The sequence below is a fragment of the Pelodiscus sinensis genome, chromosome 24, assembly GCF_052426305.1.
Source record: "Pelodiscus sinensis isolate ZL-2025 chromosome 24, ASM5242630v1, whole genome shotgun sequence".
Classification (NCBI taxonomy): domain Eukaryota; kingdom Metazoa; phylum Chordata; order Testudines; family Trionychidae; genus Pelodiscus; species Pelodiscus sinensis.
In genome coordinates, this window is record NC_143075.1 from 8080136 (window position 1) to 8106183 (window position 26048).

Sequence of the window (26048 nt, forward strand, 5' to 3'; positions counted from 1 at the left end):
AAAAGAAGCCTACAACTAATCTTTTTAAATAAATAGAATGCTTTTAAAACCACGCTCGTGGGGGGAAGGTCTGACCACCTGGAGCTTGCAACAGCGCACCCTCCCTCCAGCAGAGGGTGTGGCAAATCATCCCCCGTACACGAGCGCGCCCAGCGCAATTCCCAGCAGACCAAAGGAGCGCCAGACAGCACTCAGCCCGCGCATGCGCGTCAGTACTCGCCGCCTTTACCCTCCCTTCTCGGTGACGTAGGAGATTTGACGCAGGCGCATTAGCGCGTTTCCCCGCTCAGACTCCGGCTGACCCTTGCGTGCCCCCCCCCCCCCCCCACGCCTCGCTTTTACCGCCTCCTTCTCCTGGCTGTGAAGCGCGGCGGCCCGCGCCTGCGCAGGGCTGTCATCTCCCCGCTCCGCCGCCGGCTCCCTTCCCCCCCCCTGCCGTGGACCCGGCTGCGGCCGAGTCTCGTGAGGAGGAGGCGGGAGGACTATGGAGGCGCGCCGGGCTTGTCGGCCGCACTCACTGGACAGGAGCAGCCGCTGCCGACACCGCCGGCTCCGGCGCGCGGACCTCTGAGGGGAACAGCTCGCAGCGCGGTGAGCGTGGGGGGACGGCGGCGCGAGGCGCGCGGGGGAGGGAGGAGGGGGATGGAATGGAGCGGGGGGGGGCGCCACGGAGCGGGGATGGAGCGCGGGCAGCTATCGAGGGGCATGGGGCGGGGGGGGCTGTGGGGGCATAGGGCTGTGGGGGCTGTGGGGGCATGGGGCGGGGAGGGCGGGGGGGGGCTGTGGGGGCATGGGGCGGGGAGGGCGGGGGGGCGGTGGAGGGGGGGGGGAGGGGGGGGGCGCCACGGAGCGGGGATGGAGCGCGGGCAGCTATCGGGGGGCATGGGGCGGGAAGGGCTGGGGGGCATGGAGCGGGGAGGGGAGGGGGGCGGTGGGGCTGGGGGGGCATGGAGCGGGGAGGGCGGGGGGGACTGGGGGGCATGGAGCGGGGAGGGCGGAGGAGCGGTGGAGTTGGGGGACATGGAGCGGGGGGGCTTTGGAGTTGGGGAGCATGGAGCGGGGAGGGCGAGAAGGGGGCTGTGGGGTTGGGGGGCCATGGAGCGGGGCTAAGGAGCCGGTATTGAGGGGGGGATTAAGGAGGAGGGTGGCTTTGGGGCCTGAGGTGAAGGGAGTGAGGGCTCCTGATGGCTGGCAGGTGAAAGGGCCTGTCAGGCCCAGGGATACTCTGAGGAGGTAGCAAGGTTCCAGTGTTGTGGTGCCTCCTTATGTGCAGCTGGTGCTCCTGGGTGGGATGTTGTGAGGTGCAGGCTTAGGGACAATGGGTTGTCCCCAGAAGGGGAATGTGCAGGTCTCCCCCTCACTCTTACAGTAAAGATCTTGTCATGGGGGAAGCTGGACTTGCCTGGACACCGGGTTTTGTTGTGCCTGCATGATGGGGGTTCAGTGCCCCTCAGGAGGAAGCTTTCTGCACAACTAGTGTCTAGGATTAGGTTTGGCAGAATTCACTTTTATCTTTATTAATAATTTTGATGGGTGTCAGTGTTTGTTTTAAGCCATTTTTATTGGTATACATTTTCACAGTTGTGGGAAGTTATGAGGTGGCTTGACAATGGGTACACAGTACTAATTTTTAATGACAGTATAGAATAAGTTCCACAAAAATAAAGTTTTATAATGGTTACAACATACATTTTCAACATATCAAAATATCCAAGTTAAATAGTGCTAAATCAGTTCTGACTTCTCAAGCAGAATATTTCTTTACCCATCTGTAAATTTCTGTTACAATATTTACAATTAAATATTGTAATATTTACAATTAAAATGTTTTTGTCAGCAGGTGGTGAAATGTATGTTTACCAACATTTACCAATAAAAATAATCAATCCAAGCCCAAGCATGATACGTAGATCTTTTTGGTGGTTCTTGAAGCACTCTGCATGTAACACATGCCACTCCAAAGTTCATGACCTGTGTGTATCAAATGTACTGTCATTGCTATACATCCTTAAACAGATGACCAGTTGGCATGTGGTTCATACATATATATCTTACATAGAAGGTATCTTGCAGTGTAGCTAGTTTCAGTGTAGGTTTCCTTAGCAAAGTCATAGATGGTTTCAAATGGTGCAAAACGCACAGACAGTAACATTCTCACAATTCCTATGAACCAAGAATAATCATTCTTAAGTCTGCACTGATGGGATGGAAATGTCAGATGTGCTGTCGTAACCTGTAGAAAAAGAGACTAGTCAATAAACAGAATTACCCCCTCTGGCCAATGATTACAACTTGTCATATGAAGAAGTCCTCACTCGTTAATAATGTGGCTTCTTTTTTATTTAACCTGGATGGTTGAACTGTTGGAGAAGTTGCTGGAATTTCAGTATTCTCTGCCTTGCAGTCCGGTTATATCTGCTATTTTTATCTTTGCTTTATGTTAAAGAGGAAGAGAAACTGTATAGCTGGAATGTTGCTTGAAGATGAATTTGGGAAGGAGTGGTTGCTGCTGAAAAATTTGGGCTATTTGACTCTTGACAGTGATGCTTCCTGTTTTTGCACTGGAAATAGAGGAATTAGAAGTTACATAACCATCCATTGGAAAGATGCCTCTGAGTTGCAGTTGCTATCAGTGATTGTATTATGCAACACTTCTTACCTCCAGCTACATAAGAGTGTGGGAAGAAATCTGTAACTAACTTACAGAAAACTAAAACAAACACTTGTCTAGCTGACACATACTTTTCCACTGTGGTTGTGCTGGAGGGAAACCTTTGGGTACTTATACAAGGAAATCCTCCATTGGCTTCTTAGTGAAGAGGACTCCTCGAGTTACTAAATACGTGACGGAGAAGAGGCATAATGTAATTAATAGAAAAGGAAACTAAGATAACTTGTACAGTTTCTGAATAACAGTCTTCTTGCACTTATGAATTACAGTATATAAGTAAGATAGTAATGGTGTCATTTGAATTTGCAGTACAATTTCTGGTTATGTAGTAAAAATTTATGTATGATGTGTTACACAGTTTTTGATTTAACTTCACTTTGATCTTCTTCCCAAAAATATTAGTGAGGAGAACACCCTTATATACTCTACTAGATACTGTAAACACATTATGAAGGGATCAGCATAGTAGCACAATTGTCCCTCCATAGTCCCCACGGTACTTATCCTTGGGTTGGCATTTAGATTTCAACCCTCTTGAATGATGTGTTGAGCAGCATGGGACATTACGTTTGGGAGGAGTGACCCATAAATATCTGCAAAACACTTGAGTATCCTCCTTCAGAATCTCTTCTAAGGAGAACTTTGTCATGATGTTTATACAAAACTTGAACAATTATGTTGCGGTTGTGCTGAAAAATTGCTTATCATTTTGACCAATACTGTCTCATTGTTTCTTTGTTCTCCCCCATCTGTATCCATGTAATGTTTTTTACATAGATTGTGTAAATTCTTTGGGTTAGGGTCTACTAGTTTTTGTTGTTGTTCTTTGTTTTGTACAGCACATAGCATAACAAGTTCTGGCACATAACTGGGGTTCCTAAACGCTACAAAGAATGAATAATGTTGAATTTAAAAGTCCAGAAGCTTTTTTTTCCCTCTGATACTTTTATAGTGAAATGACTGTGAAAACTTTTTAAGGTGAATTTAATATAAGAATTGAATGCTTCTATTTGAATGAATGTGTCTTACTAATGATACAGTATTCGCACTGCTAAAATAGATGCACAGTAATTAATAAATGTATTTAAAGAGCACCCTGGCAAAATCATTAGAAGTGCCAAATAAGAATAATAAAACAATTACATTAATTAAAAGAAAAACATGTCTTGGGGGATTGTCATTTTAGTTGGTAATGAGCTGTCACCAGTAGTTGGTTTTCGCTATACACAAGAAATAAAACACATTAATCATGTGATTTACTATAGGTAATCCAGGTTTGGCTGATGTTAGTTGAATCCACTTCATAGACTTACTGACACTCAGATCAATAACTTGTTATAGAAGAAGTAGCTGGTGAATTGAGGCATTGGATTGTCTTAAACTTAACCTGATTCACATATGCAATGTACTGGGATCATATGCAGTTCAAAAGCAAAACTAGGCACAGACAGAAATAGAGTTCTGTTTTCCTGACTTTCTGTAGGTTTTTCTCAATGAGCATCTAGGCTGAAATATAATCTTGGTTATAGACAAGTAAGAAGGTAAAACTTAAGTGGAAGCTTCCTGGCGTTTACTCTGGGAAGATTGTTTTACATAATTCAGAATACAGTCTAGGATTATATAAAAATAGATATTTGGTATCACTAACATCTGTGACAAAGAAATGAATCTTTGAAGAATAACTACTTTAAAAGGTGATGGATGCATCCAAATAAACTGAATAGGGGGCTTTTCAGCACAACACATTTAAATACAGTGAAACCTTGGTTATCCATTAACCAGAGAACTTTGTTAACCAGCATTGCCCCCAGCCACAATACTGTCACATCTTCAGGTTCACAGGCCTGGCTTGGTTTTTACCATGATTGGCTTAACAATTTTTGATTTAAGAAGTACTAATAATCTTTAACTCAAAATAGAAATGTGATACCAACTGCCTCACACTACAAAACTACCAATATTAAAAACCTGAGTTTTACTATTATTGTCCATTGGTTTTTCCTAGGTTGATGGGACCCTCAGATAACTGGAATTTTTACATAACTGGAACGCCCTAATCCCCAAGCATGCTGGATAACACAGGTTTTACTGTACTAACGTGTTGAAATAATGTGAATTGTGTAGCATAACTAGTTCAGAGCAGCTGGTACTCCTTTTGAGAAATTGTATGAAACCACGGTACAAAGTAAATATTACAAGAGATTAGATGCATAATTTTCCATTCCAAAAAGTGATTTCTATAGTATTAATGTACTTTGACTCTACAGAGCAGATATATGCACCATCACCGTAATTGTGTGAATAAATGAAGTAATTAGTACACACATTAGTATGCCAGTATGCTCTGAGGCTACATCTAGACTACACTACATCTATACTACGTTTTTGTGACAAAATATGCTAATAATGGACTCATTGGCATAAGTTGACATCATTAGCATATTTTCTGCCATTTCTTTTTGTGCAAGAGATTTTTGCGCAAAAAGCAGCAGGGTGGACTTTTTGTGCCCCTCCCCCCCCAAAAGTCCACACTGCTGCTTTTTGCGCAAAAATCTCTTGCACAAAAAGAAATGGCAGAAAATATGCTAATGATGTCAAAACTTATGCTAATGAGTCTCTCATTAGCATATTTTATGCTGCAAAAATGGGTTGTGTAGACGTAGCCTAAGTCTTGGCTGAAATCCTGGCCCCTCTTACAAAATTCCTAGATATTAGGAAGGTCAACAGTAGTGTGGTTGAAATTTTCAAGTTCATACTGTGATTCTAAGCCACTAAACATATCTGTCTTGAATAAAGTGAAGAACATTATAAACTTAAAATTAATGCATGCCATTAATTGTATCTATTTTTGTAGTTGTGCCCTTCTGGAATGGGGATGTAATTCATGTCAGGAATGAAGGAAGTGGTGGTTGGTGATTCAGTAGGTGGCATTTCCCTGTGAGTCATTAATGACCCACTGATAGTTTTGAAACAGTATCCCATGCTGAAGGCGACTTTTGCATCTTAAAATAGAGGGCCGGGAGGCTTAATATTTGTAAGGTACTTTGAAACAGCTGGAAAATTGCTATAAGGGTATGTCTACACTTGTACCTTCTTTTGAGAGAGGGATGCAAATGAAGTCGGGAGTTAAATATCCCATGCTTCATTTACATATTCGCGTTAGGGATATTTTGAAATAACGTCATATTTCGAAATAACAGATGCTGTTAAGACACGGTTATTTTGAGAGAAAACCCTTCCTCGAAATAACTGGTAAACCTCATTGTATGAGGAATAAGAGTTATTTCAAGAGAAGGGTTTTCTCTCAAAATAACCATGTCTTAACAGCCTCTATTATTTCGAAATAGCGCCATAATGCGAATATGCAAAGAAGGGCAGAATATTTAAATCCCAGCTTCATTTGCAATTTCGAATGTCTTCCTTTGCATCTCTCTCTCAAAAGAGGGTGCAAGTGTAGACATACCCTAAGATGGCAAGGTACTTTGAAACAGTTGGAAAATTGCTATAAGGCTGTCGTCACCAACAGGACAATTGCTATCGACTGGTCAATCGCGAGGCCTCGACCAGTTGATCGCGAGGTGTCCCGTCCACCCCGCCCCCATTTCCCTCCCACCCCCGAGAAGCCCCACTACCTACTTCCAGTGAAAATGGAGAGGTAGTGTAGGCTTCCCGGGGATGGACAGAAGTCCTGCAGCTTAGCGCCACTTCCGGTGATTCCGGAAGTAGCACTAGCTGCTCTGCCAGGTGTACTGCGGCAGGGAGCATGAGCTCCCTGCACCACACAGGAGGAGTGAGTCAGCCCTGGGGGAGGCGTGTGCGTGCGGGCGGTCGGCCCTGGGGCAGGCGCACACAGAGTTTCCCGGGGCAGGCGTGCGCGGGGTTTCCCTGCGCCGGGGGGGTCGGGCCCCGGGGCCGGCACGTGCTGGTTTCCCTCTGGGGGCGGGGAATCCTGGGAGGAGGCAGATACAGGAGACTCCCCAGCTCCCACTCTCCAGCTACAGAACTCTGTCCCCACTCCCCTGTCCCCAGCTACAGAACTCTGTCCCCTGCTGCAGAAACTTGTCCCCACTGGCGCACTGTCCCCTGCTGCAGAACCCTGTCCTCTCCTCTGCCAGCACCCTGTTCCCTCTCTCCTGCCCCCAGCCGCGGAACTCTGTCCCCACAAAATGTATAATTATAAATGCTTCATTTTAGATTTAAATAGCATGAATAAAAAACAGACCATTTATTTCATAACTATAAACACATGATTTAAATTATGCAATGTATAAAATTAAAAAATAAATTGTTTATCAAAGTGTGTAAGTAAGGGCTGGGGATAGCAAATGATGGACAGGAGGAGAATAGAGAGGGCGGGGCTTCAAAGAAGGGGCGGGGCTTCAATGAAGGGGCGGGATGGTAGATCTTCTCCTGTTTGGAGATTTAAAAAGTGATCTTGGGTGTAAAAAGGTTGGAGACCACTGCTATAAGGGTATGTCATTAAGTACCTTAATACTTGTAAAGTATCATTATTATTGTTAGAAAGACAAGTTGGGTGGAAATACAGTCTGAGTACCTTTCCTGGTCCCAAGGAAGAGCTCTGTGTTAGCATGAGAGCTTGTCTTATTGGACCAACTTGATTTGGTGAAAGAAAGAGATTACTTCACCCACCTTGTTTCTCTAATATCCTGGGGTTAGCACGGCTACAACACTGCAAATTACTACAATTAGCATATTTGTTCACTAGTCTTTCCTAATTGATAGGGTGGTTTATCTCATTTTCTTTATTAGGAAATATGTTTAAAAGAAAGTGCAGTAATAAAAGTGTAATTGTGCAAATATTATTGCAAGATAACTTTGTATTTTCTGTTGAGCTCATTGAAGAATAAGTATAAAATATTTATCCAAGCGTAATTATTTTAATCACCGTGTATCCTTAGATTAGGTTCCCTTTTTACATAGACAACACATTTTAGTTTATATATAGTCAAGGATTCTTCATCAGCTATATCTGTGGTCACCAACCAGTCGATTGCCATCGACTGGTCGATCGCGAGGCATTTGGGCCCTCACCCCCCCACAATTTTCATCCCACCTCTGAGAAGCCCCACTACCTACCTCCAGCGTAGTGCCGGCTTCCTGCGGGGTGGACGGAAGTCCTGCCTGCAGCTTCGCACCACTTCCGGGGGTTCTGGAAGTGCACTGGCTGCTCCCCTACCACAGCTCTGTGGCGGGCTGCGGGAGGGGGCGTCAGCCCTGGAGGAGGAGTGCGGCGGCTTCCCTGTGCCACAGAAGAAGTGAGTCAGCGCAGGGGTTTCCCTGCGCCACGGGAGCAGGGTTCGGCCCCAGGTCAGGTGTGCGCAGGGGTTTGGCTGCACTGCGCGCGTGGGGGTTTGGCCCCGGGGCAGGCACCTGCGGGGGTTTGGCTGTGCTGTGGGAGGCATGCGCCGGCTTTCCTTGGAGGGGGGAAAATCCTGGGAGGAGGCGGGGTGCAAGGGACTCTCTGCCCCCACTCCCACCCCCCCCCCCCGTTCCCTCTCCCCACTCCCCAACCGCAGAAACCTGTTCCCACTGGCACCCTGTCCCCTCTCCCGTCCCGTCCCCCTGTCTCCTCTCCCGACCCCAGCCGCAGAACTCTGTCCCCACTGGCACTCTGTCCCCTGCCAAAGCACCCACTAGCACCCTTCCCTAGTACTATGTCCCCCCCTGCTCCCACCAACACAGTTGGGGCCACATTAGTGGAGCTTGGAGGGGTGGGGGGTGTTAGAGGAGGATTTTTTTTTTTTTTGCATCTCACTTGTGTGGCCTCAGCTGACTTTTCTGTGGGTCAGTGACCGCTGACTCAAAACAGGTTCCCTGCCCTTCTCAGAAATAAAGACAACGCAGAAACTTTTTGGCTATGTCTACGTTGGCAAGATTTTGCACAAATACTTTTAACGCAAGAATTTTTGTGTTAAAGTATTTGCACAAGAGAGCGTCTACACTGGCATGTGCTTTTGCGCAAGAGATGTGCTTTTGAGCAAAAGCATCCGTGCTAGTGTAGACGCTCTCTTGTGCAAGAAAACTCCGATGGCCATTTTAGCCATCGGGCTTTCTTGTGCAAGAAATTCATGTTGCCTGTCTACACTGGCCTCTTGCACAAGAACAGTTGTGCAGGAGGGCTTATTCCTGAGCGGGAGCATCATAATTCTTGCGCAAGAAGCACTGATTTCACACATTAGAATGTCAGTGTTCTTGCGCAAGAACTCCCCACTAGTGTAGATAGGCAGCATGTTTTTGAGCAAAAGTGGCCGCTTTTGTGCAAACTCATGTCAATGTAGACACAGCCGTTGTGTTTGACATACTATTTTATTTGAAAATGAATCCTGGCCAACAAACCCCCAATTGGGGCCAATCCCCCATCTTGCCACAGCATCATAACAGTCCTGCACTCCCCTTTTCCCCAGACCCTACATCTGAGCCTATCATACACTGGAACCACCTGCCCTGAGCCCCTCACATACCAAAACCCAAATTCCTGAACCCTCACATCCAGAAGTCTGTGGCTTGCTTAGTACCCTAACCCTACATCTGACCCCAACTCTACCCGGCCTGGAGCCCCCTCCCTGAGCCAGCATTCCCTTATCCACCTCCTACTGCATCCAGATTTCCTCCCAGAGCTTGCACCTCTCGTCCCTTCCCACACCCAAATCCCTCATTCCCACCCCGGAGCCTACACATCCTGTCTCAACCCAGTGAGGGTACAGCTAGACTGCAGGAGTTTTTCAGGATTCTGGAGAGATCCCAGAAAAACTCTTCTGCGTCCAGGGATGCATTTGTTCTTCCACTTCTTTTAGTGGAAGAGAAAACATGATATTTCGGTCACTCCTATATTCCTCTTTCAGTCCAGAATAAGGGGGCTTCCAAAAGAAGGGGTTTTTCTGACATTTGGTCCAGTCTAGACAGGCCAAATGTTGGAAAGACTTCTTCCTACAGAAGAATTGGGGAAAAAAACAGCAGTATAAGGGTTGGGGAGAGCAAGTGATGGAGAGGAGGAGAATAGAGAGGGCGGGGCTTCAAGGGTGGGCCTGTAGATCTTGGCTTGTTCTGTCATTTAAAAAGTGATCTTGGGTGTAAAAAGGTTGGAGACCACTCAGCTATATAGTCAGACATGGCTAAGAACCTGCATAAATATAGAGTCTTAACATGTGTGGGGGAAGATGAACATTTGAAAGACTTAAAATGAGAGTTGGCTTGTTCCACTGTGATCTTTAGCAGGGCTGGGAGTGCCTTCTGTTCCACTTCTCTGAGTCTCCTTACCCCTTGGTTGTTTGCTCCTCCTCCTCTCTCTCTCTCCCCCTCCTTCTGCCCTAGGGAAGGCTTTTAAAGAGGTCCTGTGGCAACCTAATTCAACTCACCTGGCCCTTAGTTTGCAGCTGCTCTGTCTCAGCTTCCCCTTTTCCCCTTTAACAGTCTTTTTACCCTTCCCTGTCACAATTGTCAAAGACTCTAAGAAGAAAGTATAGAATGTTTTGTGTAGAGAAGCTACATACCTTCTCTGACTAAAAATATATATTGATGAAGTAACAGACTTTCAGATGGTTGATTGGTACACTCATGTAGACTCAGGGATTCTGAAGGTGGCAAAGAGATCTCATAGATATTTTTTCCTTTTATTTCTCTGGCAATGCAGGATTCTTTCATACATGTACTCAGTAGAGCTGGCATCAATACTTTTGTCTTCATTAAGTTCTTGGTTAGAAATCTATCTAGTGTAAAACTATCTTCTTGGAATTGAGATTTGTGTGCCTGGCAGCACTCACCTCCCTTTCTCCAAATAAGGCTTTTTAGGAAGAATAGCCAATTAAGAGTTCATTTTTCATGTCTACTGCAAAGATGTTCCTGGAATTCAGCCAGTTGTTTAGCTTCAGATGTAAGGTGTGCCTGAAGTTACGTTGCTAGGAGTGATAGGAGCAACAAGAAGATCTCAAACTAACCACAGTTTTGTTAGTTTCAGTAAACTATCCACATTCAAGAACTATCCAAATTCAAGAACATTTTAATTTTTTTGCTTTATCAAGTCCATTCCTTCCACTGTAATTGACTGTCCCAAAACTGCTTAATTAAATTTCTTAGTTCTTGTTCATTTGCTCCACAGTTTTGCTGTTGTAGTCACAGAGATAAGCTAATAGTTGGTTTGGTAGAAAAAAGTATTGGACTGCATAATTTGATACTTTGTTCTCCTTTGTCTGGATTCACAGTTAATAAAAATGCTCTTAAAACTAAGTGTATTATACAATACTACTTAAGAATGTTCCTCTGTCCTGCTTACCTGATAAGGGTGAATCCAGGTATGCAATAACACCTTATAGACTAACAGATGTATTGGAGCATAAGCTTTCGTGGGCAAAGACCCACGGTGCAACTAATGGATGATCACATAAACTCCACCCTATACTGAAAACCTACTGATCGCTATGCCTACCTTCATGCCTTCAGCTTTCATCCCGGACACACCACGATCCATTGTCTACCGCCAAGCACTGAGGTACAACCGCATTTGCTCCAATGCCTCAGACAGAGACCAACACCTACAAGATCTTCACCAAGCATTCTTGAAACTATGATACCGACACGAGGAAGTAAGGAAACAGATTAACACAGCCAGATGTGTACCCAGAAGCCTCCTGCTGTGGGACAATCCCAAGAAAGAAACCAACAGAACACCACTGGCCATCACCTACAGTCCTCAACTAAAACCTCTCCAACGCATCATCAGTGATCTACAACCCATCCTGGACAACGATCCCTCACTTTACAGGCCTTGGGAAGCAGGCCAGTCCTCGCCCACAGACAACCCACCAACCTGAAGCATATTCTCACCAGCAACTATACACTGCACTGCAGTAACTCTAACTCAGGAACCAATCCATGCAACAAACCTTGGTGCCAACTCTACCCACATATCTACACCAGCAACACCGTCACAGGACCTAACCAGCTCAGCCACACCATCACTGGTTCATTCACCTGCACATCTACCAATGTAATATACGCCATCATGTGCCAATAATGCCCCTCTGCTATATACATTGGCCAAACTGGACAGTCCCTACATAAAAGAATAAATGGACACAAATCAGCTATTAGGAATGGCAATATACAAAAACCTGTAGGAGAACACTTCAGTTTCCCTGGACACACAATAGCAGATCTAAAGGTAGCCATCCTGCAGCAAAAAAACTTCAAGACCAGACTCCAAAGAGAAACTGCTGAGCTACAGTTCATCTGCAAATTTGACACCATCAGCTCAAGATTAAACAAAGACTGTGAATGGCTAGCTTAACTACAAAAGCAGCTTCTCTTCTCTTGGTATTCACACTTCCAGATCAGCTGCTAGAAGTGGACCTCATCCTTCCAGAATCCTCGTTATCTCTAGACTGATTCTGGCCTGCATATTTATACCTGCCTCTGGATATTTCTACTACATGCATCTGGCGAAGTGGGTCTTTGCCCACGAAAGCCTATTCTCCAATACATCAGTTAGTCTATAAGGTGCTACATGACTCCTTGTCGCTTTTGCAGATCCAGACTAATACGGCTACCCCTCTGATACTTAACAGGTATGCAGTAATAATTACAGAATTGATAAGTTACTTTTAAGAATGGCCTTGGCTTTTGTCCAAAATTCCTTTTATAGCAGAAAGCTGTTACAAACCCTTTACAATAGGATAGTAAGGGTCTTAAAATAGGAGCTAAAAGTTGCCCTAAATGACCCAGGTTACTGGCATTGTTAACATACATGCACTTCACTCTGTCCCTCCATCTTTCCGCCAGTTTCCTTCTTGTGATTTGGCAGAACACTGAAATTGCCTGGAGGATAGGAATCTCTTCAGGAATACCTTGAAAAAAGTGTGTCACATTCTAAATCTATGAACTTACATAATGTCTATTTAATTTGTGGTTTGTTACTCTCCAAAATTTGAAATAAAGTACAATTTTACTCTTTCTTTTCCCCAAAGGAAGCTGTATTTCCCCCAGGTGAAGTTCCTTCACTTTCACCATGGAGATGGAACAAGAAAAGCTTTCTCTCTGTAATGATGATGTGAGTTCTGAATCTGCTTTTCATTGCTCTGCATGTCATGATGATGAGGAGTGGAGCTGTGCTAACCCTATCCGGGGTCGGGCTAAGTTTCGGAGTTTGTCTGTTTCACCAGCCCTTGGAAGCACCAAAGAATTCAGGTAGGAAATAGACTTGAATCTTTTATGCTGATGATTCTTTCATAAAATTAATATAACATTAGTGCCACATTATGTAATGCAAGTTTATGGCAATAGGATCTTCCTATGGGGGTAGCTTTCATTGGCATTAAGAATCACAGTTAATGATATCTTATGGCCAGATTTGAAGAAATGATCATTTTAGATCAGTTCTGCTTATGCTATGCCTTGTTCTTTTTTATGTATATTGATTTAAATTTTTTTTTTAGGGATATCTTGTGTGAGAGGATCTCTGTAAAAGTCCATGTGTTTTGTTTTTTATCGATTTTACTTCATACTCTTCATAGATGCTTTCGACGTGGGGTGGGCAATAATATTTGAAAGGAGGGCCACTTCATGAATTTCAGAAGTGGTCATGGGCCATGCCAGAAGGGATGGGGTGGGGCCAGGAGGCTTCACGTGCTCCCCCGCCCACAGACCCTGATTGACCTGGGGGCAGGGGAGTTGGTGAACTCTTCCTCCCCCACCCCCACGCTGCTCTGCCAGGGGCGTGCGGTGCCTAGAGAGAACCTCCAGCTGTTTCTGATTGGCCTGGGGGCAGGGAAGTGGCCAAGTGACCATGGGTTGGATGAAAGGGCTTGGCAGGCTGGATTCAAAGGGCTTGATGGACTGGGGTCTTAATCAGGGTCAGGAGTACAAGAGGGGTGCAGGGTTTGGACTGTGACCAGGGATAGTGGATGCAGGTGCAAGCTTTGGGAGCTGGTTATGACCTGAGGAGGGGCGTAAGAGGGGATGTAGTGTCTGAGAAGATATACGGGGGCTGGTGCAGGGGTGCAGAAGGTTTAGGTTACATGGGGTAGGGGTACAAGAGGGGAGGGCACAGAGTTGGGAGAAGGAGAAGTTGGGATGCCAAAGTCAGGCTCTGGCTGGGAGACCTTACCTGGGTGGCTCCCAGCCAGCAGCCCAGCAGGTTCCTGAACCAGGGTACCTGCCTTCCAACCCCCTGTATTGCTTGCTGCAGTTACAGGAGCTATGTGCTGCAAACACTGAGCTCGGAGGATGAGAGGGGATGGGGCACTTCACATGCTGCCTGTCCTAAAAACAGGCAGCTGCTATTGGCTGGAAACTGACCAATGGGAGCTATTGGGGGCGTGAGCAATGTGAGAACCCTTTATCCCCTCCCACAGGCTCTCAGCATTCACAGAAATACATGTCCCTGCAGCAGCTGGTTTCACTAAGTGCCGAGCAGTGGCAGGGCCAGCAAGGAGCCAGCTGAGGCTCTCGCAGGCCAAATCTGGCAGCTTGGTGGGCCAAATGCAGCTGGCAGATCATATTTTGCCCACCCCTGTTTCAGACTGTAATAAAAAGAGTTAGGTATTCAGAAATGGACCAACGTTGTACAGGTTGAATCTCTCTATAGTCTGGTACCCTGGGAACCTGACCACTGCCAAACCATAGAATTTGCTGGACCGTGGGAACATTTGTCTAAAGCATTACCAACACTTCCACTATTTATTGGGCTCATAGCAGACATTTACAGGTAAATAAGAGCTAAATAACAGCACAGAATACTGAGGGCTGGTCCACTTTATGGGTCCACAGAAAACTTGGCCACACCCGTGATTGGTGGACATCCACTTATCATGCTGGACCACAAATGTTTCTGGACCAGAGAGTGCTGGTTCCACCTGTATAAGAGAACCTGTTGTCACAAATTCTTAGTGATACATATAGAACATGAGGGAAAGAAACATAGAACATGCAATTTGGATAGAATGTTGTTTAGCACTAATAAAAGGCAGTGTTCAGTCCAAATTACCACTGAGTAAGTGTAACAGTGACAATATATTTGCCTTGCTGGAATGGCTCCATAACCTGTTCAGTCCTTGGCATTTCTCCTAAGAACGCTCTGTAAGGTTCCCACATACTGTAATCTGTGAAGTGCACAGACAGCTGGCTGGTCAGTGGTGGAGGCTTTTCCTTGTTTTTAAACCTGCTACATTGTATTTGAGAGCAAAAAAATGTGCTTTTCAAATGTTACTTTTCCATGTAAACAATTGTTGTAGGTGTTATGAAGATGTCATGTGATCGTGAATGGTAATGGACGTGATCTTTGTGACTGTGAACTGGAGAGAGGTGGTCAATGAAACAGTCTTGTCTAATAAGTCCTCACTTAGGAAAGACTTTGGGAACTTGACTTAAACTAACTTATTTCATTTAGAGCTGGGGTTTTCCAACTCTGGAGTGTGGCTTGTAAGGGCAAGCCACTATCTGACCACGAGATGCTTTGTTTACCTATACCTGTGAAGGTACAGGTGATTGCAGCTCCTGTTGGCTATGCATTGCTGTTCCTAATCAGTGGCTGCTTTGAGAAGCAGTACAGACTATGGATGTTAAATTTAGATTAAACAACTAATTGAATAGTTGATGCAATTTGCATAAACTGTTCTATTAATTGATAAGGGCATCCCCGCCTTTGAAACATAGCCAAAGCCCCTGGGGCTTGTTCTATGTTTCAAAGGCGGAAGCACCACAGGGAGCATGGGGCCAGCAGGCGACTCACAGTCCCCCACTTGCCCTGCACTCCCTGCTTTTTTTTTTTTTTTTTTAAATATACAAGAGCCTCCTGCTGGCCTCATGCTCCCCATGCGCATGCATCCATCTTTGCTTGAGTCCCCTGCTTGCCCGCTGCTCCCCTGGCACTTCTGCTTTTGAAATATAGCAAGAGCTTTGCTCTTGCTACATTTCAAAGGTGGAAGCACCACCAGTTCCTCGCTGCTCCCCTGCCCCCTTCCTCCCCCCCGGAGATGGTGCTGCGGGGAGTGGGCTTCTACTCCAGCTTCCCCAAACACTGACTCCTGCTCCCCCCTTGCTGATAAAGGCAGCAAAGCGGGGGGAAGTGACTAGCCAAGTCAACTGTCTGTTAAGCATATGCTTATCCAGTAGTCGACTAGTCACTTACACTCTAGTACGGACCAGGACACCAATTCTTGTAGCTCGCATTGACTGGGAATGGAGATCCACAGCCAATGGGAACTGCAATCACCTGTACCTGTGGAGATCCAGATGAACAAAACATCTCACTGCTAGATAACCGTTTGTCCTTACAAGCCGCAACCCTTTGAAACCCCCTGATATAGAGCACTGAATAACTATCCGTGCTAATGGTTATTACTACCATTGGGTGGTTTTGAGCCATCAACATGGAGATTAAGGGCTGTTTCTCTCTCTTCCCCAATATTTCTGAAGAAGCAGAAAGTTTCCTGCTTTTGTAGAAGTAGGGCAAAAGTGAAAATTTACCCAGGTTTTATGTTTGTTTTTCCAGTCTGTATTTACATAGTGAGGTTATCCTTAAATAGCTCCTGACAGAAGTATATTATCAAGGGGAAAAAAATCTCCTTAGTATATCATCTGCTGACTTCAAGAATATAGTCAAGGTAGTAATGTCCTTTTTGTTGTTTTTTAAAAAAAAAGCATAGGAGTTGTAGATGCAGGGCATAGCTGCAGTGTTTATCACATACTGAAACAGCTTTCCCATAACGGAGAATATAAATTACTTGAATGCCTGTATACCTTACTAGCTCTGGCAAGTTCTTTATGGATACAGTAACTTAGAAGATGAAGTCTGTAATGTTTTACAGAGTAGATAAAACTGACAACACTGTACAATTTGTTCTAAGTCAACTCTCATACATAAGATCCAACTTCCAGTATCTAAGAATAATTTTGAATAGTAATAGAAGTGTTCTATCATTCCAACCTATTTTCCATAGTTCTACACATCATACAAAAATGAAGTATGGAACAAAATGTGACATTGAGATACATTAATAGCTTGATACTAATATAATCCAAAAGGAAGGTTCAGGATTTCTTAAATTGTAGGAAAATATCTGGATACCAGATCTTTTGCACAGCTCCATCTAGAGTTAGCATACATGATATGAAGAACCCGTTTGGGTGCTTTTCAGCTGTATAGTGATAAGTGTTGGCACATAAGTATGTGTTTACATAGATCATAATCAGTGCAGCAAGAAATGTTTGTTGTCCTCAAGTTAGATTGTTAAATAGTAGTAATGCTCTTCTGTCACATGGGGAACCGCCAGGTAAAGACTGTACTGTGGAGGCAATATGATTTGCTGGAGGAGGGAGAGAGTACCTGGCACTACTGAACTATGACCCTCCAGATGTCTAAGGGCTATGGACAAGATTCTAAAGGAGCTACTTACTAGAACAGATTTTTTGCTCCATTCAAATGGTGTTGCCAAGCAGAATTGTTTCAGTGTAGAGCATTCTTACCTAAAATCTATTTTAATTGTTTAGTGCCTGAGATGTATATGGTGCTGTCCAGTGGGTAAATTGTATCAAATATGGATTTCTTCATAGGCTGTCTCTGCAATTATTTGCTTGTATGTTCTTAGGAACTGATCCTCTAAGCTCCTGAGCTGCTTTATTCTCAGTGATTGCCAGGAGTTGAGGTTATGCTGCAGCATGCAGGATCAGGTCCTTACAAATCCATACAGTACACAGTGTTGTAATACTGCAGATATGTGATGTTGTGTATAACTTGGTGAACATGTGGGGAAAAGAGATATTTAGAGGTTGCTCTTTGTAGGAGGAGCAAGAAGGAATTTCTTTCATATCACTTTAATAAAAACAGTGTGTATCAACCTTTTCTTTTTATAAAGTGCCCCCTTTAAAAAAAAAAAAAAAAAAAGTACCTGCAGTACCTGTAGTTTTCAGACACACACAATTTTTTTTTTTTTTACCATTGCAACAACTTCATCATAGCCAGGTGGGTGATTTATTATTTTTGTACTTTTTACACCCAAAAATTTCAAGCTCTGTAAAACTTAAGGTCAGTTTTCTCCACATTTCAGTTGTCTTGACGTGTCCCCCAGATTTCTCTCAAGTACCCCTAAGGGTACTCGTACCACTGGTTGAGAAACACTGTAATAAAACATGTGGGTGAAAGGTGGTGTAAGGGACAGAACGATTGAGGGAAAAATTTGAGTGGAGTGGAAGCTGTGGGAGGGAACGTAGGCAGAATAGTTTACTATCTTAACTTAAAACACAATTCTTTCAAAATTTTTGGAGACTTTATCAGTGCTGCTTTCATTCCTCTACACATACATGTGATTCTTCATCTTTAATGTGCTGTTGAGAAATAGTCTCATTAAAGTTCTTATATATTTGTATTTCTGCTTGCTAATGATAGCATGAGTATAAATAAAAAATTCTATTAATGACTTCTCATTAGGCTGAGCAATGCTTGAAATGTATGCTAATATACTGTACTGATACATCAGTTAAATCACCTTGATGAAGAACACTGCCTTAAGTTCAAAAGCTTTTCACTAATAGAAGTTTGTCCAATAAGAGAGATTACTTCACCCATCTTGTCTCTGATGTTAGTTGTTGGCATGCTAGAAAGGGAGGAAAACATTTGTTTTTATTAATAGAACAGAAATTTTATTCAAACATTTTTTAAAATGTGGTACTAATAGGCTGTCACTGCAATCACTTGCTTGGATGTTGTATCTCTTTTTTCCACTGTTCATCTAAGCTTCTTTTTTAGCAGATTATAAACTCTCTGCAGACGGGAATGAGTCAGCACATTACATGAAATAAGGAGGAATAGGAGAGGAATACTTTTGTGTTGTCACTTTTCAGTGGGAATGACTATAATGCTTATGGTATCACTTGCATAGTGCTTTACAATCATAAGATAATTGTGACTTATGAATTTGCATATCCCATATCTCTTGGAACAGTTTATAATAACAAATGTGGAGCAACTGGATTAGTCGAAACCAAAGATGCCGTCATATTATTGTTGTTGTTATTATATTTTAGAAACTTTGTGCATCTATCTGTCTGTGCGTCTATTCATTCAGAACGTATGCATCTTTCTCTTATCATAATTTAAAGCACGATCAGGAATTGGTTGTGTGAGGACAATGGGAGGTGCCTGGAATCTGATTGCTTCTTGTTAAATCCCTTCTAGGGATCAGCCGCCAGCCATGACCCAGAGGCGCAGTGCCCCCAGTTTCTCCCAGGGAACAGTCTCTGACAGGGCAGTGCAATTCTGCCTGACCTGGGAAGCAGCTCCTGGCCAGGTCTTAGCAGTGTAGCCCCCACCACTGTTCCCTTGCCCTCCCCAGGAAGTAGCTGCAGGCTGGACAGCACAACCCACACTACTGCGGTCCCTCCAGGGAGCAGTTGCTGCCAAGGGCTGGGCAGTGCACCTCCCACTGCCATGGCCCCCCTGAGGAGCAGCCACTGGCAGGGTATAACTGCCCTAGCCCATCTCAAGCCTGTTCTAAGCTTGCCCCCCATCTCCCAACCCTCTACTCTGAGAGGGGGAACGCCCCCAACTCTCAACCTGCTGCCCTGATTATTACATGGGCACATACAAACTGCAGCTCAGAGCTTCTCACCCACTGCCTGGAGCTCGCTCCCCATCCCCTATGCTGAGCCCCCCTCCCATACTTCCCAGCCCCCTGCCCTGTTCCCTACAGTCCCGATTCCCTGATCTGGGCTCTCTCAAGAGTCCTAGCAGTGTTGGTTAAATCCTCTAGTATTGATATAATCCATGGACTGTTGAAGTTATGCTCATTAAAAACAGATATATGGAGCCAAAAGTTAATAAACCAAAATTGTTGCATTAAATATCAGGCCTAATTGGTGGACAAAATAATAAGGGGATAGGCTATTCTACCCATCACTCACGGTTTGGGTCCTTAAATAAATACTTTTTTTTTGCGGCATTAGTGAGTAAAGGAGAAACACTCAAGAGAACAAACTAAAGCTAATGGGGCAAGCTTTGCCCTCTTGTCTGGCTCTCTCTTCAGTCCCCTGGACCTTTTTTGTTTTAATCCTGAGGGATATCTTGGCCAGATTGGGCCAAAGAAGGATATATTAAGTTTTGCTAACTCCTTTGCCCAATTTATTCCAGCTGAATTAATATAATGGGGACTAAATCATTCTGGCTAGTACATTGCTCAAGACCTAAACATTTATCCAGATATGGTAAATTTAATTGAAAATTGTTATCAAGGACCACTGTGATACCCAAATACGGTACCTTTTAAATGTGAAGAGTATTTTTAGCATGTTGCATAGCCATGCAGAATTACTGATATATATTTCATAGATTATTGTTCTCGAATTGGATACTGTTGCATTTTCTATAGGATCTGCTTTAATTAAGTTATAGTGTTTTTTTTAAAAGTTAGGAAACATGCTGAATTAGAATGAATATGTTTGTGGTGAGATGGACTAAAGTCCCTTGGGAACTGTTCCAAGCAGTCTTTACAGCTGTCTAATCACAAAAACTATCAGTTAGTACAGTTTTTCCCTGGACTGTGGCCTGAAAAAATACAAGTATATGAAATAATAGGTTTTGGTCTTTGGCTTTGAAGTTCTGAATTTATATTTACAGCTGTGTTTTGTGTGCTCATTGTTCAGAGAACACTTAATTTGTGCTAAAATATTTTATGGTTTAAAGTGCATATTCCCTAAAATACAGTATATAGTAAGCCCTGGAAGCTTTCTTCCTTAATATTTTAGATATTTAACTAGGCATACTTGTTCTGTTGCAAAATGTTTAGAGAAGTCCATGAAACTATTGAACTATATACTAAACAGAACATGGACATTGTTTTCCTGGGCAATATAACTGAAATATGTGTGCTCTTTTGCTTTTAAAGCCTTCAAAAATTTGCCACGAATATTGGCATTGGAATATTGGCTACATGTTTGGTGTAGTGTCTTAATGTTGTGCTGTAAGTTAGGAATTTTGCAGTGTTACCTGAACAGTTGTAATCACCAATTTGATCTAATAGCTCAGCACTTTCACTCACTTCTCCTCCAAATTCCTATTGTTGGTGGTTGTTGCTTAAGTATTGGTTTATGATTACATATTATGTGGTTGGAAAAACCTGTCTACTACTCATTCACGTTCTTTACTGTAGTTTAGGGAAAAAAATTGACTTCAGAATTAAAAGTACATTATTCTTATATGGGAGTTACTTTTTTAAACAGTACATGCTTTTTTATATTATCAAGAATTTGAAATTTATGTTGGTTTTTTTTTTTAAACTTTCGTTTTGATGCTCAAGACCTGGCTACTGCACAGCCAAGTGAGTTTGATCACTTACTATCTCAAGTGGACTTTTGTCCCATTACAAAACAGTACATCTACTAGCCTTTGTAGCCTTTGCTCAGGAAAGAACCAGGACTGAAATAACAAGAATGTTGCAGGTCAGGATTGACATGCACTGGCAGAACTGTGGAGGGGAAACTTCACTGTCACTCTGGCATTGTTGAGTTTGTGGTGGTTCCTGTGTGAGGAATGGAGGTGAAGCTGGAACAAGTCATGTAAGTCTGGTACTAGGATTCAGTAGGTGTAATATTTCTATGGCTAGCTAGAAGAAATACCTGAATACATAGGCTAGTTGTAGTTCTACTAATGCTTCAGTTGCAAGAATCTCTGAAGTTAACATGTGGTGCTCAAATGCAGCCCTGTAGATATCAGCAACTGCCTTATAACATTATGTGTGCAGTTATTTGAGTAGAATTACATTGACTTGCTGATGAGCTTTAGACTTTAGAAATATTATTTCCCCCACCTTTCTTTTTTTACCATTAACTTTTTCAATGGAACTGAACAGATTATATTCAGCTTTCCCTTCTATATCTTTTATTTTTCAGGAGGACACGTTCCTTGCATGGACCATGCCCAGTAACCACATTTGGACCAAAGGCATGTATGCTGCAGAACCCTAAAACTATAATGTAAGTACCTCTTTTTCAAATGCACTGTACTATCATACATTCAGGAGAATATGTTGGTCTGTCTTTTTAATCAGTATCCACTGTATTTTACCCAATGCTTAAACAAAGATTTTTTTCAGTTAGCTTGAGAAATGCCTGTGTAGTGTCTGATGCAGCCAAAAATCTATGTACAATTTGCACCCGTTCCAAACCCCTAATCAGTTCAGAAACGGGCAACTAAAATGATTAGGGATTTGGAACGGGTCCCATATGAGGAGAGGTTAAAGCGACTGGGACTTTTCAGTTTAGAAAAGAGGAGACTGAGGGGGGATACGATAGAGGTATATAAAATCATGAGTGGTGTGGAGAGGGCCGATTAGAAAAGTTATTTATTAGTTCCCTAAATAGAAGAACTAGAGGACACCAAATGAAATTAATGGGGAGCAGGTTTAAAACTAATAAAAGAAAGTTCTTCTTCACACAGCGTGTAGTCAACCTGTGGAACTCCTTGCCAGAGGAGGCTGTGAAGGCAAGGGCTATAATAGAAGAGAAGCTAGATAATTTCACGGAGGTTAGGTCCATAAAAGGCTTTTAGCCAGGGGATAAAATGGTGTCCTTGGCCTCTGTCAGAGGCTGGAGAGGGATGGCAGTAGAGAAATCTCTTGATCATTGTCTTCGGTCCACCCTCTCTGGGGCACCTGGTGCTGGCCACTGTCGGTAGACAGGATACTGGGCTAGATGGGCCTTTGGTCTGACCCAGTACGGCCGTTCTTATATTATGCACCGCACAAGTCCTGAAACTTCATCTTGTGAGGAGGACACGTTTCTCAAGCTAGATAATGTTTATTGAAATGGACTCTTACAAGTAAAATCAATGTGCCTATTAGCTTAATCTTTGATTCATAAAAACATACAGTATTGTAAAGTCTTTGGTTTACCTACCCCACCTGTCTTTGAGAGTCTTTTGCTTTTGTATCATCTTAAAATATACACTTATGCATTACTTTAATCCTATTTCTGCTACTTCCAGTGTTTAACTAGCTTTTCTTGTGCTGTTAAGCAGCCAGTTATCTGCTTCAGGAATATACCACTTTTTTCCCATCTGAGTTTAAGACTAGAGAGGAGAAATCATTCTGAAACAAAGGATATTGTACTTGTAATGTATCTACTCTGAAATTCATCCAGAATAAGTTTAGGTATAATTTTAAGTAACTGCAGTCAGCTGTTCTATTTCTAGACAGATGCATACTGTTTCTCTCTGTCCTGCTGACAGCCAGCATTTCAGAGAAACAAGCTCTTGTGTTTCAGGTTGGTACTCCCATTTCTCTCCTAAAGCCCATTTTAGATCAGTGAATCGTTCTACTATTGTTATCACTGGTTCAATTTAAACATTATTGGTAAAGTTGAAAGCCCCGGTGAATGCAGAGGACAGGTGTAGTACCCAAAGCTGCTTTTAACTCATTTTCTAAAAATAATTAACTAGATTTCAAATTGACAATGTCCTTTCATGTCAAGATTGTGCAGCTTTGTTTTAGTATCTGTATTTCCTGTGAATGTTCTGTATTGGCTTTGTTTGCATTGCTGTAGTCCACTTACCTCCAAGTTTCTGCTATAAACCACTTGTATTCAAAAGTTTATAATGTAATTGTTGGTTATCTTCTTTTATGAATTGGTAGGTCTGATTCCCTGTATCATGTTGCACTGCCTTTAATAGGGTCTTAGACAACCACACTCAGATATTATTCTTCTCTAGACCAATGAAAACTCGCTTTGTTTTGGAGGTTGCAGGTGTGGTATTTAGAGGAGGAAGCAGCTAATTGCATCTGTGTCTCAGTGCTAAATACCAAAGAAGCAGTTGATGATAAATTGATCAGGCAATATATTCTTAAAATGGGACCCCAAGATCTTATTCCTTCAGTCTAAACATGGTAGGGCCTGATTTTACATCATAAAGGAAGTGAATGCACACTGTTTCTATTTTGAGAGTTGTATAAGTTCCCTTCTCAAATATAATCAATTTGTACTCCATTAATAGACTTTTAAATACAAAAACATACCAACTGAAACTGGTCATATTGTCAGTACTGTCATACTGTTTTAAACATAGTTTTTTTTTATTCCTTGAGTTGCACTTCTATGGCTCATCCAGAGTATGTTGGAGACTATAAATTCCCTTAATTCAGATGGAAACTGTCAAGTAAACATTCACCCCATATTCAGAACTTGCATGATGGAAATAAGTTTTAAAAAACATTACATTTGACACTATTTTTATGATTATTTTTTAAACTTCAGTGATCAGGCTTTAACATGCAATCTTGTGCACTTTGTTTACTCAGATTTAAACATTCCGTACTCTAGTTGCCTTTGACAAATAGCTAGAAATTAAGTCTATCGAAGAAACAATCTACAGAAGCAAATGGTATTTTCCCCTCCATTCAAAAGAAAACACTCCTCAAAACTTAATCTCTTAAATAAAAATCCATACTTCCTTGCCTACATGGATGGGCTGTGCAGTATGCCTTAAAACCTTAAAGGTCAATAGTGGGCTATTTTGGACCATAGAGGGGGTGAATTCTAGAGTCAAGAAGCTCTCCGGGAGAAAGCTTCTCCTGTATACAAAGGGATCTTGAAAATCTCCATGGATCTCAATTGAAGCAGTGTGGTTTGTGGAAAAAAAAGTCTTATAAACTAGAATTTCCACACTCCCCTAGATGTTGGACAATAGAAGTGGCTTTCTGTTTTCTCTCTCTTTCACTAAAGATGCCTGGCTCTGAGCGGGGGTGGGGTGTTGGCTTTTAAAAATTTTTTCCCAGCCTTGTATTTCTGAGGAGACTTTCCATGTGAGTAACTCCACTGCCATCTCTCATGCTATTTGTAGCTTTCCCAAGCACCAGCATGAAAATTATATAACTTGTTCTGCAGCCAGGATGCAGAATTACCCCAGTGAAAACTGACCAGTGTAACAATAATTTCACTCTAATTCTTGCTTGGCAAACTAACTAAATAACTGTAGACTCTGGAAGCCTTTGTGTCTGGTTCATATTTGTCACATTATTTCGGCCATTATATTACTTCCCACATGTTGCTGGAGAGAATTTTTAAACCCTGTTGTAAGTGCTTATTTAAACTACAGAAAGTTTAAAATATTTGAAAAATCAAGCAACTCCCATCCATTGATTAAACAACCAGTAGTTATTACATATTTTTTAGGAAGACACTAGCAGTTTAGCTATCAGATCTTTCATGTTAACCTATATTTTAAAAAAGATGCAGGATTGGAGGATATAAATGAGTTTTGGCAGAATCAGTCTAAATTTTATACCTAAAAATTTGATAGTTGATCTAATCAAGATATGTGATACTTCAATTAAATAATTGATGTATTTCCAAAATAGTTTGATCTTGTAGTATAGCTTCATATGCCAGTATTCTTTGGTTTTTAGGTTCCTTGCAGAATTACAACTGAATAACTTGTCACAACTTCTCTTTATTTATATATAGGGTATACCGTATTTTCCGGCGTACAAGACGACTTTTTATGCTAGAAAACATCCCCCAAAAATTGGGGGTTGTCTTATACGCCGGGGCTTTTCTTGCACCGGAGGACACAGACTGCGGGACCTCGCGGTCCCGCCGCCCGTGTACTCCGGGGCGAGAAAAGCTGCTCCGCGTCTCCATGGTCTGCAGACCAGGAAGACGCGGAGCAAAGCTGTGGAGGGGCTCCAGCAGCGGGGCAGCCCAGGACTTTGCTTCGGCTTTGCTCAGGTCTTTGCTTCGGCCCAGGTCTTTGCTTCAGCTTTGCTCCCTTTGCTCCCGGTGCCGGGGAGGCGGAGGGGTCCCGTGCCTCTGAGGCTTTCCTCTGGGAAAGCCTCAGAGGCGCGGGACCCCGCCGCTGTTGCGGCTTTGCTCCCGGTGCCTCTGGTCTGCTGGGGACCGTCTCCAGCAGACCAGGGACACTGGGAGCAAAGCTGGGGAGGCGGAGGGGCGCTGGGGCACTGTCAGTTGGCCTCTTAATGGGGGGTAGTCTTATACAGCGAGTATAAGACGAAAACCTATCTTTTAACTAATAAATTAGAGGGTCATCTTATACGCCCAGTCGCCTTATACGCCGGAAAATATGGTATTTATGGCTCACATTTTGCCAGTAAGTTTATTTCCAGTTTGCAGAGGGTATGAGTAGTTCCATTTAGAATAATGCAGAGAAGGAAAGCAGTATTAAGTGCATGAGTTATATTCTGGCAAGTTACACATTATTTGGGATTTTTGGTATCTGGTGTGAATTACACAAACACATTTGTTGTCACTGATGGAAACTGACTTCATTATAAGGGATTTTTTTTAAACACACTATGCTTTCTGATAGTGATGGAATCCTTCATTGTTTTGAAGTTTAAAGCTATAACAAAAATAATTCTGT

At 43.0% G+C, this 26048-nt stretch overlaps 1 protein-coding gene across 2 annotated transcripts in view; it reads left to right on the plus strand.

Moving 5' to 3' along the window:
• Positions 1 to 315: 315 nt before the first annotated feature.
• The window catches only part of NADK (NAD kinase), a 43915-nt gene continuing 18182 nt past the window's right edge, over positions 316 to 26048 (plus strand). Inside the window, exons 1-3 of one of the 2 annotated variants that reach the window (XM_075906196.2) lie at positions 316 to 591; positions 12652 to 12871; positions 21566 to 21649. In XM_075906196.2, the coding sequence (XP_075762311.1) occupies positions 12693 to 12871; positions 21566 to 21649 (263 nt within the window). In that variant the 5' untranslated portion in view covers positions 316 to 591; positions 12652 to 12692. Of the gene's footprint in view, positions 592 to 12651; positions 12872 to 21073; positions 21233 to 21565; positions 21650 to 26048 lie in introns of those variants that run through there. The other variant, XM_025182667.3, reaches the window with a different exon arrangement.